At 56.2% G+C, this 19,632-nt stretch overlaps 1 protein-coding gene across 11 annotated transcripts; it reads left to right on the top strand.

Annotated features, from left to right (window-relative positions):
• Nucleotides 1-2,329: 2,329 nt before the first annotated feature.
• On the top strand, nt 2,330-19,629 carry PRODH2 (proline dehydrogenase 2). Of its 11 annotated transcripts, XM_075993014.1 has the most exons (17): nt 11,983-12,223; nt 12,835-13,055; nt 15,556-15,670; nt 16,003-16,168; nt 16,247-16,395; nt 16,480-16,540; nt 16,615-16,739; nt 16,833-16,925; nt 17,353-17,688; nt 17,766-17,923; nt 17,993-18,186; nt 18,270-18,342; nt 18,430-18,518; nt 18,608-18,787; nt 18,950-19,106; nt 19,297-19,346; nt 19,432-19,522. In XM_075993014.1, exons 2-16 carry the CDS (start codon nt 12,923-12,925, stop codon nt 19,308-19,310), a joined length of 2,043 nt encoding a protein of 680 aa, XP_075849129.1. In that variant the 5' UTR covers nt 11,983-12,223; nt 12,835-12,922; the 3' UTR covers nt 19,311-19,346; nt 19,432-19,522. The 11 variants fall into 11 exon arrangements, with proteins under 11 accessions (XP_075849136.1, XP_075849135.1, XP_012630456.2 ...); XM_075993015.1 differs by lacking the exon at nt 18,950-19,106 and having other exon boundaries at nt 11,982-12,223; nt 16,334-16,395; nt 19,432-19,629; XM_075993013.1 differs by lacking the exon at nt 18,950-19,106 and having other exon boundaries at nt 11,982-12,223; nt 16,672-16,739; nt 19,432-19,629.
• The last annotated feature ends 3 nt before the right edge of the window (nt 19,630-19,632 follow it).

The following is a 19,632-nucleotide window of genomic DNA, read 5'->3' as shown; positions in this document are numbered from 1 at the left end:
CCTGGGCAATAGAGTGAGACTCTGTCTCAAAAAAAAAGGAAAACTCATTGAACTGTACACTTAAGATGGGTGCATTTCATTGTATATACATTATACCTCAATAAAAGTAATTTTAAAAACAGACTCCATAATGAAGCAGCCCAGTAAGAGAATCCTTAGTCTTTATATTGAATAGCAGGACAAGTGAGAAATCTGCCTATTTCCATGAAGAAAAGAGCATAATGTAGGTAGTTAAGTATGATCTTTCTTTAAACCTCCACTTCTCTTTGATTAACCACATTGTCAAAACTTTAGTTCGAGTGTTTGTCAATCTATTAGTTGTTATCAGCACAGACTAAAATACATTTTTGCACCACAGCATTTGAATGCAAAATCACATTAGGATTCGAATGATTTCCCTTTAATTATAAGACGATTTCATTCCTAAAAGTAGACCTCTAATGCCTACAGCGCCCTCCAATCAATGCAGCAGCCAAGAACATTTGTGAAAATTTCCAAAGCCCCCACCAGGGGACGGTACTGCCTCTTTTAAGAAGAACCAACCTCACCTGCCATCTGAAGCAGCACGTGCATGTTGGGTTCTGGAGCTCAGGAGAAAGGTCTGCGCTAGGGATTAAAACTGACCAGGGAGTTGTTATACATCATTACTGGGAAAATTGAGCACTGTTCTCTTGAATCCATTGGGAGAGGACAACGAGAGGCTTGCCTCTGGTGTTTCCTGGGCCCTGTGCACCTCTTCCCTTCACTAATCTTTTTTTTTGTTGTTGTTGTTTTTTGAGGCAGAGTCTCACCCTGTTGCCTGGGCTAGAGTGCCATCGTGTCAGCCTAGCTCAAAGCAACCTCAAACTCCTGGGCTCAAGCGATCCTCCTGCCTCAGCCTCCCTAGTAGCTGGGACTACGAGCATGTGCCACCATGCCCGGCTAATTTTTTTCTATGTATTTTTAGTTGGCCAATTAATTTCTTTCTATTTTTAGTAGAGACAGGGGGTCTCACTCTTGCTCAGGTTGGTTCCGAACTCCTGACCTTGAGTGTTCCACCCGCCTCCTCGGCCTCCCAGAGTGCAAGCCACCGTGCCCAGCCCCCTTCGCTAATCTTAATCTTCATCCTTTCACTGTAATAAACCATAACTGTGAGTATAATGGCTTCTCTGAGTTCTATGAGTTCTTCTAAAGAATCGTTGAACTTGAGGTGGTCTTGGAGATCTCCAAACACTGGGGCAACCCATCACATAGAACTTATCAATGGAGACAGGCATCGGTGAGACTGTGCACACAGCACTTGACAGTCACAGGCAATGCTTACCGAACACATGTTGTGTACCAGGTTGTGTGTGTCCATTAACTGGATCCTCATATCAACCCTGGTAGGCTGATACTATGATTAATTTTTTCCTTTATTATGAAATGTATTGTACATTTGAAAATGTATCAAACATAGATTATGGCTTTAAAAAATACAATGTGAACAACTGTGAATCCTCAACCATGCTAAGAAAACAAGACAGAGAAGACCCTACGCCTCCACCCAGTTACGACTCCTCCCATCCGCCGGAGGTACCCTCTCTGACTTCTGTGATCATCATTTTCTTATCTTCACAGTTTGACCACCCACATATGTAGCCCCAATATTTTATTTTAGCTTCACTTTCCTTTCTTTTGTATGTATTGAACAGAATCACACAGCTTGTCCTGCTTGGTGTCTGGCTTTTTTCACCCCATATTGTGAGATTTAGCCTTGTGGTTGAAGGTATTAGTAGCTCACTCTTTTTCATTACTATATAGTATTCTATTACATGAATATGCTACAATGTGTTCCATTTTCCTGTTGATGGAAATGTGGGTGGTTTCCATTTGGGGTTATTACAAACAGTGCTCCTCTGAACCTCCTTTCCTGTGCATGTTTCCTAAAGCCCATGTTCAAGGTTTCTGGCATATGTGCTTAGCATGGAATAGCTGGGTTATATATACGTAATCTGTACTTTCAAATTCAATAAGATTGCACTGCCTCCAATTTTAAGGTGAAGCAATTGCAGCGAGAGAGGTGAGGTAGCTTGCCCAACATCACAAAGCCAGATGGCTTTGAACCCGGGGATCCTTGCTCCAGAGCGCACACTCCCAAGTGGCAGCTGGACACAGGTTGGGCACCTCCTAAGTGCAAGCTGCTGAGCTGAGGATTGTTGCGGGCTGTTACTGGGGGGCTCCTCTCCGGTTACCGTTACTCTGAACTCTGTCCCCATCAGTTAAAAATTAACTGCTCCCCGCAAGGAGCCTGTGACCCTAAAGATTTGTCTGGTTAATCAGTCACTGGCCCCTGTTCACCGCTGGTGAACCTGCTGCCTCCAGAGTCCCCTGCCCTGGCGCGGAGGTGGCGAGGGACCCGTGATGCTCCGCACCTGCCGAGTGCTCTATTCCCAAGCCGGCCCCTCCGCAGGCGGCTGGCAGCCCCTGAACTTCGATGGGGGGGCCTTCCACCTCAAGGGCACAGGAGAACTGGCGAGGGCTTTGCTGGTGCTGCGGCTGTGCGCCTGGCCCCCTCTGGTCACCCATGGGCTGGCGGTGAGCAGTGACCCCCAAGAACTGGCCTAGAGGCTCCCCATGGCCCGGCGCTGAGCCCTTGCTCCCTGTCGCCCAGCTCCAGGCCTGGTCTCAGCGGCTCCTAGGCTCCCGGATCTCGGGGGCGCTCCTCCGAGCATCCGTCTATGGGCAGTTCGTGGCTGGCGAGACGGCAGAGGAGGTGAGAGGCTGCGTCCGGCAGCTCCAGACCCTGGGCCTCCGGCCCCTGTTGGCAGTGCCCACCGAGGAGGAGCCAGACTCAACGGCCAAGACGGGGTGAGTAGGGGCCGGGGCCCAGGGAGGCTGGGAGGCTGGCAGGAAGGGGCTGTGCAGCCTCCAGGCCCTGACACCTGCCGGCTGAGCAGTGAGGCCTGGTACGAGGGGAACCTCAGCGCTATGCTGCAGTGCGTGGACCTGTCACGAGGCCTCCAGGGGACCCCTGGCCCTGCCAGGAACAACCTCATGCAGCTGAAGGTGACGGCGCTGACCAGCACGCGGCTCTGTGTAAGGGACAGGCGAGACTGGGGTGGGGGGAGGGCGCGCTGCCCGCCAGGGTCCCCTCATCAGCCCACCCACCGCCCCATTGCAGAAGGAGCTAACCTCGTGGGTCACAAGGCCGGGCGCCTCCTTGGAGCTGAGCCCTGAGAGGCTGGCAGAGGCCATGGACTCCGGGCGGGTAAGGGCCTCAGGGGGGCGTGTGGGCCCTGCACCGGGGTGCAGCAGGCTCTACACACAGGGTGCACCAGGTGTTTGCCTTGCACCACTTCCCAGGCTTAGGACGACCAGCATAGACGTGGCTGCAGCTCGGAGGCACGGGTGAAATGAATAGAACGGGGGTCGTCCCGGGCCCTAGGGGAGGGGCTGGGGCCGGAGCTCTCAGAGGCGGGTTGGCATAGCAGCTCTCTATCAACCACAAGAAAGTATATCGACTTGTTATCAGTCACCATTGTCATACTGATGCGTGCTGGCCGCATGTAAGCTCTGATTGGACCAACAGAAGTTTAATTCATTCATTCCTTTTCCTCTTCATAAAGTTGCCAATGGCAACTACAATAACTCCACCTTGTATGATGTGCATCTTTCTGTTCCTGTGGTTTGGTTTTGCTAAGTCTGAGGGGCAAACTTTCCCCAACGTTTTACGAAAAATGTCAAACATACAGAGAAGTCAAAAGAATTGCACGGCGAACACCTGTATGCCACCACCTTTTAGGTTTAACTCTATTTGCTTTAAACTGCAGCCATCCCTGTATCTATCCCTCTACCCATCCACCAGTCCAACTTATTCTTTGAGCATCTCAAAGTTGCAGACATCAGTACACTTTGCCCCTAAATGCTTCAGGCTGTGACTTATTAATTAGAACTCAGTAATTATTTGCAGCGCTATTTTTTTCGTCGGAGGTGAAACTTACATGCAACTGGACCGGTTGTAAGAGCGTGCCCCAGGCCAACACTGACAGACGCTCGCACCCCAGCACCCCAAGCCCTGCTCGGGACGGAGAACATTTCCGTCACGCGGAAGTTCCCTCCATCGGTCAGGGGGCAAGATTTACATTTACGCAGACAGCATTATGTTGGCTTTGTCACTCTGTTTCTCACTTTTCCCACTGAGCACTCTGATATAAGACCCATCCATGAGTCTGTGTATGTCTGTGATAACTGTCACTTCTAACTGCGTCATTTACCTCTCTGGGGATGGGGATGGACACCTGGGTATTCTCTGGGTCTCCACTACCCCCCAAAATGCTACGGTGGATATACTGATGTCTGTTTCTTTTCTTTTCTTTTCTTTTCTTTTCTTTTCTTTTCTTTTCTTTTCTTTTCTTTTGGAGACAGATCTCTCTAGAGTGCAGGCTGAAGTGCAGTGGCGTCACCATAGCTCGCTGCAACCTCAAACTCCTGGACTCAAGTGATCCTCCTGTTCCAGCTACTCGGGAGGCTGAGGCAGAAGGATTGCTTGAGCCCAGGAGTTTGAGGTTGCATCGAGCTATGGTTATGCCACTGCACTTCAGCCTGGGCGACAGAGAGAGACCCTGTCTCCCAAAAAAAAAAAAAAAAAAACAAAGAAAGAAAAGAAAAGAGAAAAGGGCTGGGCATGGTGGCCGGTGCCTATAGCCCTAGCTACTTCAGGAGGCTGAGGTGGGAGGATTTCGTGAACCCAAGAGTTCAAGGTTGCAGGGAGCTATAATCGTGCCAGCGCACTCCAGCCTGGGTGACACAGGGAGACCATCTCTTGGAAAAAAACCAAACAGTAGTATCTGAAGTCATCTCTTAGTTGTGATAATAACATGGATTGTGTGTGTATCATGTGTTGGCATTGTTTTGTCTGAATGATGTCAGTCAGGCACGTGTCACATATGATCCCATTTGTATGCACACAACAACTGCAAGAGGTAGATACCAGGATCTTCATCTTACAGAGGAGAAAACGGAGGCCCAGAGAGGTTGTACGACTTGCCCAAGCGCACACAGTAGCTGGTGGAGCCAGGATTCAAACTCTGATTGTGGGCTAATAACCACCTCAATAAACTGTTATCTACCTGATATTGCTACTTTTCAGATTTCTAGTTTCTTCCAGACGTTTCCCCCTTTCCTGGTGGTGGGGGAGAGGAGGCGTAGGCCCTGGAAGCGTCCAGCAGTCCTGAGCTCTTCCCGCCTCCCCTGCTGCCTCCCAGAACCTCCAGGTCTCCTGCCTCCACGCCGAGCAGAACCGGCACCTCCAGGCCGCCCTGCGCCGCTTGCACCGCGTGGCGCAGGTAACGCCCCCGCGGTGGTCTGTCCCCGCTGCCCCGCCGCCGCGGGACACCCCCGGGGCCTGAGCACGGCCTGTCTCGCCCTCAGCACGCCCGGGCCCAAGACGTGAGGCTGCTGGTGGACGCGGAGTACACCTCGCTGAACCCCGCGCTCTCTCTGCTGGTGGCCGCGCTGGCCGCGCGCTGGAACGGTCCCGGGGAAGGCGGGCCCTGGGTGTGGAACACTTACCAGGCCTATCTGAAGGTGCGCGGGGCGCGCTCTGGGGGGTCCTGGCTGGGGCCCCAGCGCCCTGACCCGCCCGGACCTGCCTGCAGGACACGCACGAGCGGCTGGGCCGGGACGCTGAGGCCGCACTCAGGGCTGGCCTGGCCTTCGGGGTGAAGCTGGTCCGAGGCGCGTATCTGGACAAGGAGAGAGCGGTGGCCCAACTGCAAGGGACAGAGGATCCCACTCAGCCTGACTATGAGGCCACCAATCGGAGGTAGGCCTGGCCAGCCGGCCCCTGCGGGGAAATGACAGCTCTCGCTGAGCTTCCCACGGTGTCTAAGCTGCACCCCCTCTCCCTGCTCCTGGCACTTCCCACTCTTCCCACCCCCTCCTTTGTCCCCTCCCCTAAGTCTGTCCCCACTTGCAGCCTGAACCAGCCTGTTCACACCGGAGTCAGATCCTGCTCCTCCGCAGTGCAGACTCCTTCCTCACTCTCTGTTCTCCATACACTCCGACCCTCCCGGTGGCCCCCAGGCCCCCCTAAGCTGGCCACTGTCACTTCTCTAACTTCACCTCCTCCCACTCTCCCTCTCACTGACTTCACTCCAGCCACACTGGCCTCTTTGACGTTCCCCAGGGCCTTTGCACTTCCTGTTCCCACTGCCTAGAACATTCTTCCTGCAGACAGCTGCATGGCCCAAACCCTCACATCCTTCTGTCTTCACTCCTTGGTACCTTCTCAGGGGGCCACAGGGACTTACCCAGGTTACAGGGCCACTGGCCAAGCCGTGGTTGGAATTTGGGCTGATGCCCAAGACCTGGGCACACGTGTGCACCACTGGCTTAATTAACTGGCTCCCATCCAAGCTCAGTGGCACGCACCTGTAGTCCCAGCTACTCGGGAGGCTGAGGTGGGAGTACCGCTTGAGCCCAGGAGTTCAAATGCAGCCTGGGCAACATAGCGAGAGCTCATCTGTAAAAGAAAATTAAAAATTAATAATTTGCACTACTTTTAAATTGAGACATAATTCATAAACCATAAAATCCACCATTTTAACGTGTATAATTCAGTGGAATTTAGTATATTCACAAGGCCGTGCAACTATCACCACTATCTGATTCCAGAACGTTTTCATCACCCCCAAAAGAAACCTCATACCTATTAGCTGTCACCTTCTGTTCCCTCCTCCCCTCAGCCCCTGGCAACCACTAATCTACTTTCTGTGTCTGCGGCTTTGCCTATTCTAGACATTTCGTATAAACGAATTCGTAAATACATGGCTTGTGTATTTGGCTTCTCTCAGTTAACGCTTTAAATGTCCATCCACATTGTAGTATGCAACAGTACGTCATGCCTTCTATGGCTAAATAATATTCCATTGTGTGGACATAACATATTTTGTTTGCCCATTCATCACTTGGTGGACATTGGTACCATTGTTGTTTCAGTATAGATTTTGAGTACCTAATAAATTCATGTGGTTCAAAAATCCAGCTGACATGAAAATGAATACACTGAAGTATTTCACTTCCAACCATGCCCCCATCTGGCCATGGAGTCTCCCTGCCCCGAACAGGGAACCACTTTTCTTAGTTTCTTACATGTGTTTCCTGAGTCTCTTGATATACACACAGGCAAATACAGCAATATTTTCTTATTTATTTGGTTAGTTTTGTACCAAAGGTGTCACACCTGCACACTGCTCCCTCCTTTTCCACTAGACTGTGTACCTCAAAGGCAAAACAGCAGCCAGGCACGGCGGTTCACGCCTGTAATCCTAGCACTCTAGGAGGCCGAGGAGGGTGGATTGCTCGAGGTCAGGAGTTCGAAACCAGCCCGAGCAAGAGCGAGACCCCTGTCTCTACTAAAAATAGAAAGAAATTAATTGGCCAACTAAAAATATATATAGAAAAAGTTAGCGGGGCATGGTGGCGCATGCCTATAGTCCCAGCTACTCGGGAGGCTGAGGCAGGAGGATCACTTGAGCCCAGGAGTCGGAGGTTGCTGTGAGCTAGGCTGACGCCACGGCACTCACTCTAGCCTGGGCAACAGAGTGAGACTCTGTCGCAAAAAAAAAAAAAAAAAAAGGCAAAACAGTCCAGCGCTAATGGGCCTGGGCGACAGCCTGAATTCAAATCCCCACTTGGCCACTCCTAGCTGTGTGACGTGGGGACAAGAGACACAGCCCTTCTCAGCCTCAGTCTCCTCTGTAAAATGGGGACAAGGACATCTAGGCCACAGAGTTGATCTGAGAATTAGATGAGCGACTAGATTTTCCCAGAGGAATCAGAATTCCAGAATTGCACGTAAAGGGGTTAACTAAAGGAAACTGAGTGTGGTGAGTATTTACAGACGTCTGGACGAGGTTGGGGGCATTTCCCTACGAGGAATGTTGAGACACCAGGAACTCACAAGAGTGGGAGCAGTTTCCACCCCTGTGCTATCGCTGAGAGGCCACCCTAGTGGCACTGGGGACATCTGGAGAACACAGGGAGAGCAAGGGAGGGGCCAGGGCGAAATACCCGCGCTCTCTCTCCTCTCGCCTTCCGATCTCCTGCACGCGGCTCCACAGGTGACGCGGGACGTCACGGCCCACTTCCTGGGGGGCAGAGAGCAGATCGGGGGCAGCGGAGAATACTCAGCATAGCACGTGACGGTCACAAGGTGGCACGTGGCCTGCAGGGAGCTTGGAAAGCACTGGCCAATCTTTTTTTTTTTTGAGACAGAGTCTCGCTTTGTTGCCCAGGCTAGAGTGAGTGCCGTGGAGTCAGCCTAGCTCACAGCAACCTCAAACTCCTGGGCTCATGCGATCCTCCTGCCTCAGCCTCCCGAGTAGCTGGGACTACCGGCATGCGCCACCATGCCCCGCTAACTTTTTCTATATATATATTAGTTGGCCAATGAATTTCTTTCTATTTATAGTAGAGACGGGGTCTCATTCTTGCTCAGGCTGGTTTCGAACTCCTGACCTCGAGCAATCCGCCCTCCTCGGCCTCCCAGAGTGCTAGGATGACAGCGTGAGCCACCGTGCCCAGCCCTGGCCACTCTTTTGACCTGTGCACATCAGTGCCCAGACAGTGCCACGATACTTCCCTGACCTCTCTGGGCTACCGTTCACTTACCCAGCTCCCACTCACGGACTTTTGGACTGTTGCTGATCAGGTCCTGTCGACAATGCTGCAGTGAACAGCCTCGGGTACACGCCCCACTGTGCGGGTGACGTGACCCTTTGCTGCGAGACTGTCATTGTGCCCAGGATTTCAGACACGCCCTCATCTCGCTCCCTCCTCACGACAGCACTGGCTGGTGAACTCGCACTGTTACAAGAGGGGAACGTGGCTCAGAGAAGGGATGTCCCCTGCAGCGGGTGCAGATGGAACGGGGCACTTAGGCACAGCCCAGCCCAAGTCCCCGAGCCCTGGCCCTCGCTCAGCAGGTGAGCTGAACGGAGCGTCCCGCTTTAGTTACAGCCGCTGTCTGGAGCTGATGCTGAACCAGGTGTCCCGCCACGGCCCCATGTGCCACCTCATGGTGGCTTCCCACAATGAGGAATCGGTTCGCCAGGCAACCAAGCGGTATGAGGTGGGGGATGGGAAACGGGGACCCACGGGAAGGCCCCCTCCCTTCCTCTCCCTTGCTCATGTGCCATATACGGGCAGAGGGTGGAGGAACAGTGAGATGCTCTGGGGAGGATATTCCAGATGTTTAACCCCTGCTATGCCTGTAAGTTCTGTAGGCCCTAGACAGACAAAGCATTGTCCCCTATTTGCCGGGGCACAGGGAGGTCTGAGCGTTCCAGGGAGGTGGCTGGGACTCACTGGGGGGCCTTCAAGGGACTCAGAAGGTAGTTACTCATCATCGAGTTTGGAAATACTTCCAATATTTCAATTACTGGAGAACAGCCATACGTGTAACAGCCGACTTGCAGTTCTAGACCCAGCCACGGTCTGGACTGATGACCTGGCCTTTTCTGTAGCATGTGGGAGTTGGGCATCCCTCTGGATGGGCCTGTCTGTTTCGGACAACTTCTGGGCATGTGTGACCACGTCTCCCTGGCACTGGGTATGTGAATAGTCCCCCCTCTCCACCCCTCCACCCTGCAGCCCCAGGCCTCACTCCCTCCCAGCCAGATCCTTCTGCCCTTCTCACCTGAGGCCTGGCCAGACTCCCACCCAGCGCCTGCACTGGCCTGGCCTCCAGAACCTTCCAGAGAGATGCACTATTCCAACATCCGCGGGCCGTGGGGGGTTGCGTCTCTGTGTCAGCTGTCTGTTGCTTTGCTGGTTCTCGATCATAGTGTCTCGTTTCCTTGCGCCTTGTTATCTTTATTGTGCTGCTCCCCAGGGCCTGCCACCGGATGATTTATGTTTCCTTCTGCCATGTGCTAAGGGGTACAAAACCACTTTGCCCTAAATTCACAGCTTGATGTTTCTTGAGACATCCCAGCGATGCAAATTCGGGCTGCAAATATGTGAGGGGGCCACCTCTTCCCTGATGTGCTTATTATGGCCAAGGCCGTTCTCTGGGTGGGAGGGAAGGTGGGGGATTGGCTTCTTGTTAACTCTTACTCTGAGGGTATAGCTTTTCTGGGTTCCAGCTTAACTGGGGGACGTTGTCCTTTATAACTCTCAGCTCAGTCAGGCTTTGAGCCTGACCCTAACGGGACCCCTGCAACTCGGTAAGGTCATCAGAGAGCAGCTCGATTTTGCATCTGGGGCAGAAGTGGCTTCCTATATGTGTCCCTTCCCTCTCTGGGTTTTCACTTTCTCTTCATTTTTGGAGTCATAAATTTCTTACTCACTCGGCATTTTAATAACGTTAAGAATATTTTAAAAAATATTTGCTCCAGGATTCTTAGTTTGTTCAGGGAGAAATTTTGTCCAACTCACATAGTGTGCCGTGTTCCTGGAAATGGAAGTCTCTGTTCCAGGTGGGGATGGGGGGAGAGGGGGGCCTCCCCCCACATCCCAGCCCATGGCTGCCAACGCTCCCCCCCCCCCAGGGCAGGCTGGCTATGCAGTGTATAAGTCCATCCCCTACGGCTCCTTGGAGGAGGTGATCCCCTACCTGATCCGGAGGGCCCAGGAGAACCGGAGTGTGCTTCAGGGCGCCCGCAGGGAACAGGATCTGCTCAGCCAAGAACTGCGGCGGAGGCTGCTGGGGGGAGGCCCAAGGCTACGCCATTAGCACCCCTTTGGGGCATGCGGTCAATAAAGGTCCCAAGCTATCACCCAGGCTGCTGTCCTGCATTGAAGCCACCGCCTTGAGGAAGGACTCGTCCTGACTGCAGCCAGCCCAAGCTGGGGGACTCTGCAGCTCGGAGATCTTTCGATGACCCTAGCGCATAGCAAGGGCATTGATTGAGGACTAATGAAGCCTCCCCTCACCCCTGAGGCAGCTGGTCCTGGGATGGCCCGGTCGGTGACTCATGCAGGGCTTTTTGTCACCCCAGTGGATGCCCAGGTGAAGAACAGACACCGAGCCATGAGAGTCAAGAGGCTGGGCCAAGGCCACATGTCCAGGCAGGGACAGAAGGGAAAGCCAAACCCCTCTCTTGGTTAATAACATTGAATGAGGCCCCTTCTGGGCTAGGTTCTGAGGTGAACGATGCTGGGGACACAACAGTGGCAAGGACAACCTCAGGCCCTGCCTCATCACACGGCTGTTAGTCCAGTGGGGGTAGACAGACCCATCTTCAGACAGTGACAGTGCAGAGTGGCCAGGGCTGTGCTGGGGAAGCTCAGTGGGCCGTGGGAGGCCAGGGAGGCCCCTGAGCCACACTGGGGGTGATCAAGAGGACATCCCAGAGAACTCATAAGACAACTGGTGAAGACTGAGAAGCGCATTCAAAGGCAAGTGCATGAGCACACAGTGTGTGTGACATAGACTGGGGGGTGGACAGACAAGGATGGGAGGGCAGGGTCAGATGATGCTGGACTGCAGGGCTTGGACTCTGTCCCAGGGGCACTAGGGAGTCAGGAGGGTTTCAGGCAGTGGAGGGACGAGGTCAGAAAGATCCCCTGGCTGCCATGCAGAGGGGGGACCAGAGAGGGGAGACAGGCTGGGAGCCCCCAGGGAGGCTGGGACAGGGCCGGGCTGCGGGGAGGACAGCTCAGGGGAAGTAGAAAGGACAGGTGGAAGAGAGGATGGGCCATGGGGCTGACGGGCCAGGTGGAAAGGAGATGGCCAGGGTGAGGCCCAGGACTCTGGTTTGCAAAGGGGGACAGTGGGGCCAACCCTAGATGGGGACAGGGAGAAAACACAGTTTTGTGGCCAGAACTGGGGCCAGTGTGGGACCCGCTTGGTGTGACAGGTCCCAGGGGACGTGCAGGGGGAGGCATCCGGAGGGACTCCCAGTCATGGGGCGGCTACAGAGGAAACTCCGCGGGGTTAGGTAAGAAGCACGGGGGGGGGGGGGGGGGGGGGGGGGGGAAGACAGCCAAGGACAGAGATCAAGAAGGGCCCGCGCCGCAAAGAAGTCCTGAGAGTCGGCAAGAAGGGAGGAACGTGCACAGCACAGCTCCTGGGAGAACACCACTGTCTCTTGTCTGGGGCCACTCGAGGGCCAACAGGACACCTCTCTGGGGAGACTAAGGCTACTGCACAAGCGTGGCAGGAGGCCACTGATGCGCATGTGCTCAGAATTCCCGCCCATACTGCCTAGCGCGCACGCGTCACGTGACAGTCACATGACCGCCACGGAGGCCAACGGTAGGGTCAAAGGCACCAGGATGGAGGTCTGGGCTGAGAACTTTCCTAGAGCTTTCGAGGCCTGGAGATCTCCACCAGGCCCCTCCCCCGGCCCTCAGACTCCGCCCTAAGACACCCCAGCCCCTCCCCCCGCCCGCAGGCCACACCCCCAACACGCAGGCTCTCCCCTAGACCCCGGTCCCCGCCCCCACCCCGCAGACCCAGCCTTGTGCCGGCCTCAGACCCCTTCCCAGCGCGCAGAGCCTGCCCTCAGAGCGCGCCCCCTCGGGCCCGCTCAGACCCCAAACCACAGGCCCCTCTTCCTCCGACCCGCAATCTTCAGAGCGGCCGCCTGCGCCCGCGGACTCCTTTCCCAGGCTGGGGCCCTATCCTCGCAGCCCTTTTACTCCCTTTGCACGCCCCACCCTGGCCCTAAAGCCCCCTCGCAGCCCTTAGACGACTCCCTTAGACGCCTCACCTGCGGGTATGTAGCCCTCCCAGAGCCCCCCGGATTCTCACTCGGACGCCTCCCATCCCATCAGACCCCTCCCGAATCCCCTCCTCATCTAGACTGCCCCCCACCCCTCCGCCCGACTCCCAGCCAGCTGTTTTTCTCGCTTTACTGTTGCCAGAGGCCCGGCCCTTCGCTGCCCCCTGCCCTCATGAGACCCCCTAGCTGACCCCTGCCCAGCAGCACCGGACGCAGTCTGCAGCCCACGGATGCCCTCGCTGTCCTCTCGCTTCCCCGTGGAGCTGGGCTCCGTGCGGGATCCGGACACCCAGGTGGGCCGTCTGCATCGCCTGGCTGTGGCTGGGGGCCCGGGCTGGGGCCTGGCCAGGCTCCTGCGCAGAGGTGAGGGCCTGGCTGCTGGGACCGCCCGCCCGCCCGCCCGTGGGGGCAGGACTAAGGGGCAGTGTGGGGGGGGTGGCCACTCAGCAGTTTCGTCCTGGAAACCTTCCCTGTGCCAGGCTCTGTGGTCCATGATGGGGATTTGAGCGTGAACATGACCTCTAGATCGTTGTGAATCACATTTAACAGGCTGAGGATGAGGGTGAGATGCGTCAGACAGGATGGCTCTTCAAGTGGGGTGATGCTTGCGTCCCGCAGTATAAGAGCCAGTCATGCAAAAGGGGGAGAGAAGGGAGAGACCCTTGGAAGATGGACTAGCCTTTGCGAAGGGCCCTGGAGTCATGATGAACTGCGCATGTGTGAGAGAGGACTGAGGACGAAGGGGTGCGAATTTTTTATTGGATTTTGTTGTGTGTGTGTGTGATGCAGTTGGTGGTGTAAGCAAGAAATTAACATGACAAATAACATTACATTATCAATTTACGATTTCCATTTTCGCTGATTTTTTTTAAGTTGATTGTGTATCAGGCTTTATAGTTTAATTATAGTTGATTGTGTATCAGGCTTTATAAAGCTTAACTTGCTTTATAGTTGTAATTGTTGATTCTTTTAGTTTTTTTTTTTGTTGTTGTTGTTATTTGCAGACAGTGGCAGTTTGGTTTCAGCCCTTCGGTATTTAAACTCTAATTTCTTTTTCTTGACTTAAGTTATTGGCTAGAAGTCCTAAACCATGATCTGTTTCCTTGTTCTTGATATTAAGGGGAATTAGTCTGTTTTTGAATGAAGTATCATGCTTGCTGGTGTTTTTTGGTTTATAGCTTTTAGCAAGTAAGAGAGTTCCTATCTAAGTTTTCTAAGGTGTTTTTTTTTTCCTAATTGTAAGTAGGTATTAAATTTTACCAAGTACTTTTTCTGTATCTACTTAAACATGTGAATTTTTCCTTTACACCAACCATGCATGAATTTAGTTACATTGATAGATTTTCTTATGTTGAATCATCAATTTTACTTTATTTAGGGTTTCACATATATGATTGTAAGTGGAATTGATATCTAATCTTATTTTCTGGTTCTGGAAGCTCTTATCTGGTTTTGGAATTAAGGTCATTCAGATGAGCCTTGCTCTCTTTTTCTTTTTGGGGAACTTGTACAAGATTATCTAGTCCTTAAAATGATTTGTGTTTTAAGAAGAGGCCTCCGTGGGGCAAGATGAGCGCAGAAAGCCATTAGGGAGCCTTTGCAAAGGACGGTGATGCCTTTAGACTTTAGGATGAAAAAAGAAAAAGATGCTTGGCTGAATACAGTGTGATGCAATGGACGTGGTATTTACAGGTTCTGGAAGGACTACATTTGGAGGGATTTCATGGCAGAGACCAAGCTGTCTTGGACCAAGTGCATGATCGATTGGCCATGTCTGCCAAGGACATAGGAGTGCAAGGACAAGGACATCATGCATTTGACCTGCCTGGGTTAGGGGCTGGAAGAAGAGGAACTCGGGAATGATGGGCAGGGAGATACAGGGCTTGGGGCAGAGGGTGAGTGGTTGGGAGGGAATCTGAGCAGGGTGATGGTAGGGAGAGGGGGACAGGCATAGAGGTGGGGTGCAGAGGAGGTTTTGACCTAGATTTAGCTCTTAGATGCAGTGTTCAAAAATAAATTTGAGGCCGGGCGCAGTGGCTCACAACTGTAATCCTAGCACTCTGGGAGGCTGAGGTGGACTGATCCTTTGAGCTCAGGAGTTTGAGACCAGCCTGAGCAAGAGCGAGATCCCATCTCTACTAAAAATAGAAAGAAATTAATTGGCCAACTAAAAATATACAGAAAAAATTAGCCGGGCATAGTGGCGCATGCCTGTAGTCCCAGCTACTCGGGAGGCTGAGGCAGGAGGATTGCTTGAGCCCAGGAGTTTGAGGTTGCTGTGAGCTGGGCTGATGCCACGGCACTCTAGCCTGGGCAACAGGGTGAGACTCTGTCTCAGAAAATAAATAAATAAATAAATAAATAAACAAACAAATAAATTTGAGAGATTTCCTGATAAAATCCAGAGAGTTTGCCTTCCTTGAAGAATTCGATGCTGGCCGAGTGGACTTGTGTGCAGGACACTGAGTGAGCACTGGGTGGAGCCCGCCTGGCTTGGACAGTGCTCAGGCTCCTGTAAGCCAAAGTCCCCATGCAGTCCTCTCCCTCTTGGCCCCTGGGGACCTTTGTATGATTCTGACACCTTTGGAATGGGGGACGGATGTTTGCAGGGCAGGCGGATGTCACCGCTTGTTCTGGCTCTGTGGACTTCACATGGTGACTTCTGGAGCACTGTGTCGAGACAGAGTCTGAGTTAGAGTCCCCAGCAGCTGGAGGGTAGGGGTTCCAGGACAGAAAGGGAAGCTGGGGTCAGGGGTCACCCAGTCAAGGCTGGGGATTGGCACGGGTGTTTGCCTGGTGGCCGTCGGGACCCCTGCCCCTGAAGGACGGGGCCGGGACCGCCCTAAGCCCCGCCGCCCCTCAGTCGTGCAGGTAGACGCTGAGAACTCTGCCGGGCAGACGGGGCTCTTCCTCTCGGCACTGCTGGGCCACGGCTCTGCGGTGCAGCTCCTGCTGGCATTCGGTGCCGACCCCAACCAGTGAGTGGACAGGCGGTGATGCCCTCACACTCCCAGGGCTCTCTTCCCCTGAGGCCTCTCTCCCTCGTGACTCCTTTCCCATTCCTGGTGACCCTGCTTGTCCTTCCCTCTCATTCCCCGGTGACCACTCCCATTCTGCTGCCGCCCCTGCTCACTGTGATCCTCTCCTCCCTTCAGAGACCCCACTGTGTCCCCCAGCGACCCCTCCCATCCTGATACCCACCTCCCATGTTCACAGTGACTCCTCCCTTCCCTCAGGGCCCGATCTTGCCACTTTGGGGCCGTTGGGTCCCTTTCCTAATCGGTTCCCACCCCCCCTTGCTCCGCTGCAGCCGCTGCCAGGATGGCAGCACGCCCGTGCACGCGGGCGCCTTCTCGGGCTGCGGCCGGGTGATGCTGCAGCTGCTGCAGGCAGGGGGCGACGCGCGTCTGCACGACCAGCAGGGCCGCACACCGCGAGACTGGGCTGAGCAGGGTGGTGCCAAGCAGAGCTGGGAGGTGAGCAGTGGCCCAGGTGGGGGCGGGGCATCAGGGCCAGCACCCCCGCCTGGCCTCACCCCGCCCGCCCCCATCCAGGTGCTGGAGCTGTTACAGCTCTGCCGTGCCCGCGTTTCAGCCTTAGTGCATGGCAGTGAGCTGGCACTCATGGCATCTGTGGGCCAGTTGCAGGCCAGATCTGGGAACAGCCTACCTGGCTCCCTGTCCTCACTGTGGCAGGCAGACAGGTAACTGTCCACACCCTGAAGCCCTCCCATCCCCCCTCCATGCCCACCTACCCCAGACTTACCCTCGGCTTGCCCTTCACCCAGGGCACAGAGGCCAGAGCAGATCAGGCGGTCCCCCCGGGTCCCGGCCTTGGGGTTCGGTCAGGTAAGCGGGACAGGCTGGGGCAGTGGGAACTACCCCTGTCATCTTTGTGCCTCACGGTCCGCTCCCCACCCCAGCTGAGCAGCCTGTGGCCACTGGGGCTAGTAACGAGCATACCCCTCGCGGACCCCAAGGAGCTGCTGCCAGCGCAGGGCGAGCCCGACCGCACCTACGAGAGCAGCTCCCGCACCCTCATGGCCAAGTGAGAGCCCCCTCTTCTGCCCTTGCAGTGTCCCCTCACGAGGAAAGCCCCCCGGTCTCAGACTGGTGCCTTCCCCCCCTCCCCATTCTCCAGCCTCCTGTGGAGGGGCCACCCCGTGACCTCGCGGCAGCCGAAGGCCCCCGGAGCCCCGCCCGATGTGCTGCTGGCCGACCTTCGGCACTGCAGGTAGTCCTCAGCCCGGTCCCCTGGCCCGGCTCCTGCCTGCCCTCCCACCTCGAGCCTTCATAAAACATGACCAGGGAGTGTGGCAATAGCCACGGTTACAGTCTGGCCTCAGGGCCAGCACCTGGCCTAGAGCCCTCCTGCTGGGGTGCTCCCCACCCCACTGGAAAGTGGGCACCCCATTCTTTGTGCAGCGTCCTGTGTGCCCCAGAGAGGAGGTGGCGTGGGAGGGGTAGCACGGATGGGGCGCGCACGGGGAGCTGGCTGCACCACTGGGGGCTCTGCGACCCGCCTCTCAGGTTCTCCTTCGTCTAGAGGCTGGTACAGATCGTCTGCCCTGGCACGCGGTGGGTGGTCTGTGCCCGGGAGCAGCTCCCACCCCGTGGGGTTTGGGGCCTGCTGGTGAGTGGCCTGCTGTCCTCCTGCCCAGCACCCTGCACCACCCCAGCCTGCTGTTGCTGATGGCGCTGAGCCCCTCAGCGGACCTGTCGGGGCTGTGCCTGCTCTTCGAGCCCGTGTGGCTGGGCTCCCTGCATGGGGTGCTGCACCCTCGGGGACCGGGTGAGGAGGGGCCCCGGCCTGTGCCAGGCCTGCGGCCGGGCCAGCTGCTGCTGCAGGTGCTGGAGGCGCTGCTGTTCCTGCAGGCGCGCTGCCGTGCCCACGGCGGCCTCAGCTCCCACGCCGTGCAGCTGGTGCGGCCGGGCCTGGCCAAGGTGGGCCACCTGGAGCACGGGCGTTCGCTGCGCCAGCGCTGGCTGTGGCCCCGGTGAGTGCCTGCCTCCCCGCCTGCCCCGCGTCCCTGCCCAGCAGCCAGTGGCTCACCGGTCCCCTTGGGCTCCACAGGCTGCAGCGGGGCTACCCCTGGGGAGGCCCAGGCCCAGGGTTGCCCCCACCCCCGGAACTGTACCCATGGCTGCCACTTGAGCTGATCTGCGGTGACATTCCTGCCACCACCTCAGACCTCTACAGCTTCTGCATCTTGGCCCAGGAGGTCTTCACTGGTCAGTGAGTGACTCTGTACCCTGCCCCACTGAGGCCTGTTTGGGTCTCTTAAACATGCTTCCTCGCAGGAGAGCTGCCCTGGGCTGGAAGACAGGGGCCTGAGGTGAAGGCCAAGCTGGAGGCAGGTGACAGCCCGGGCCTAGACCCCCTGGTGCCAGCCCCCTACCAGGCCCTGATTCAGGCTGGGCTGGGCCTGAGGCCCGCCGACCGCTGGGGCAGCCTGCAGAGTACTCGGTATCTGCTGCGGGAGGCGGCGGCCCAGGTACAGCACAGGCCATGGGGGTGGGTGGAGCCATGGAACCCCAGGCGGGGCCCATGTCCCCATACTCAGCCTCCTTTCCACAGGACTCAGCTCCTGAGGTGAGCTGCCTGACCAAGTGGGCCACACTGTCCTCTGCGCTCCAGGGCTGCCCACCAGGTCAGAGGGCGAGGAGGGGATGCTGGTGGGTGCTGGGCACAGCTGAGCTCTGCCTCCCCAGTCCAACCAACTGGTCTGTCCCCATAGAGAAACTGTACTATGAAGTGGCTCCCAGAGCCAAGACCACACCCAGGCCTGTGCCGCCTGTGATGTCCCCTGGCCCCATCCCATCCCAGGTAGGAGCCAGGGCAGGGATGTAGGGGACCAAGAGAGCGGCGGGGCACCTGGACAACCTATGTCAACTCTCTGACATCACTCTCTGCAGGCCCTGGAGACTCCTGAGGTCACGGGCCACAGCAGGGTCCAGAGTGGCACAGCCTGGAGCTCAGGCAGCAGCTTGACTCTAGGCAGCAGCCCCAGTCACAGCCCCCGCCTTTGCCCTGGGCCCAGCCACAGCCCCACAGCCAGGGCCGGCCTGCACTGCTGTCCGCAGCCCAGCTCAACAGTATGCATGCCCCGGAGCCCTGCGGGCCCATCGCTAACCTGGGATCCCTGCCCCCAGCAGTCATCAACCCAAGTTCCCTGGCTGCCTCCCCTCTAACTGGGACCCCCAAGGACTCCCAACTGTCCCTTGACCTATGACCCCTGACCAACCCTGCTTCCTCAGGGCCCTGCCCTGCACTCCAGCCTTCAGGACTCAGCCTCCCTGCTGGGGATCCAGAGCTCTGTGCGGCAGTTTGAGAGGAAGTTTTCAGCCAAGATGCAAACCCTGCGGGGGCTGCAGCAGCACACACACAGGGTTACCCCGCTGGACCCCCAGCCCTGTGAGCCCACCCCCGGCCTGCTGACCCACGGAGGCTTCCCACACCCTGGGAGGCTGCTGGCAGGGAAGGCCACAGGGCAGGCTAAGCAGAGGTCCCCGAGCCCATCCCCTGCCCCCTGCCCCCAGGCCCGTTGGAGCTCCCGTTGGAGCTTCGTGGCTACCAGGTGACAGCTCCAGCCTTTCTCCCACAGGCACCCAGCACTGAGCGGAGTGGAGAGAGCCTCTTCTCCAGCCTGCAGAAGTGAGCAGTGGGGCCCTCGTGGGGGACCCCCAGCCCCTCATCCCTGAGGTAACCCCAGGTCTACCCATTGCCCACTGCTCCCCAGGATGGATCTGCTGGAGGAGATCACAGCAGAGCTTCAGAGCAGGTGCCAGCTCAGAGCCGAGCCCCGCCTCGGCCCCACTGCCGGCGCAGAGTCCCTGGGTGTCCCTGGCACCCTCTCTGCAGATGCCGTCCCGCAGAGCCTTCCAGGAGTGACTCCCCACCCGGTGCCTGCCCCAAAGGAAATAAAACGATAAAGCCACCC

This window comes from Microcebus murinus, chromosome 16 (genome assembly GCF_040939455.1).
Source record: "Microcebus murinus isolate Inina chromosome 16, M.murinus_Inina_mat1.0, whole genome shotgun sequence".
Taxonomy (NCBI): Eukaryota; Metazoa; Chordata; class Mammalia; order Primates; family Cheirogaleidae; genus Microcebus; species Microcebus murinus.
Note: the sequence above shows the minus strand (reverse complement) of the source record. Positions and strands in the feature narration are given on the sequence as shown.

Excerpts from the sequence above, each read along its gene's own strand:
- PRODH2 (XM_012774997.3), top strand. The coding sequence starts at position 12,923 with ATGCCCTCGCTGTCCTCTCGCTTCCCCGTGGAGCTGGGCTCCGTGCGG. Across the intron at positions 16,396-16,479 it reads TCACTGTGGCAGGCAGACAG|GGCACAGAGGCCAGAGCAGA; the intron begins GTAACTGTCCAC and ends CCCTTCACCCAG. Across the intron at positions 18,187-18,269 it reads TGCGGGAGGCGGCGGCCCAG|GACTCAGCTCCTGAGGTGAG; the intron begins GTACAGCACAGG and ends TCCTTTCCACAG.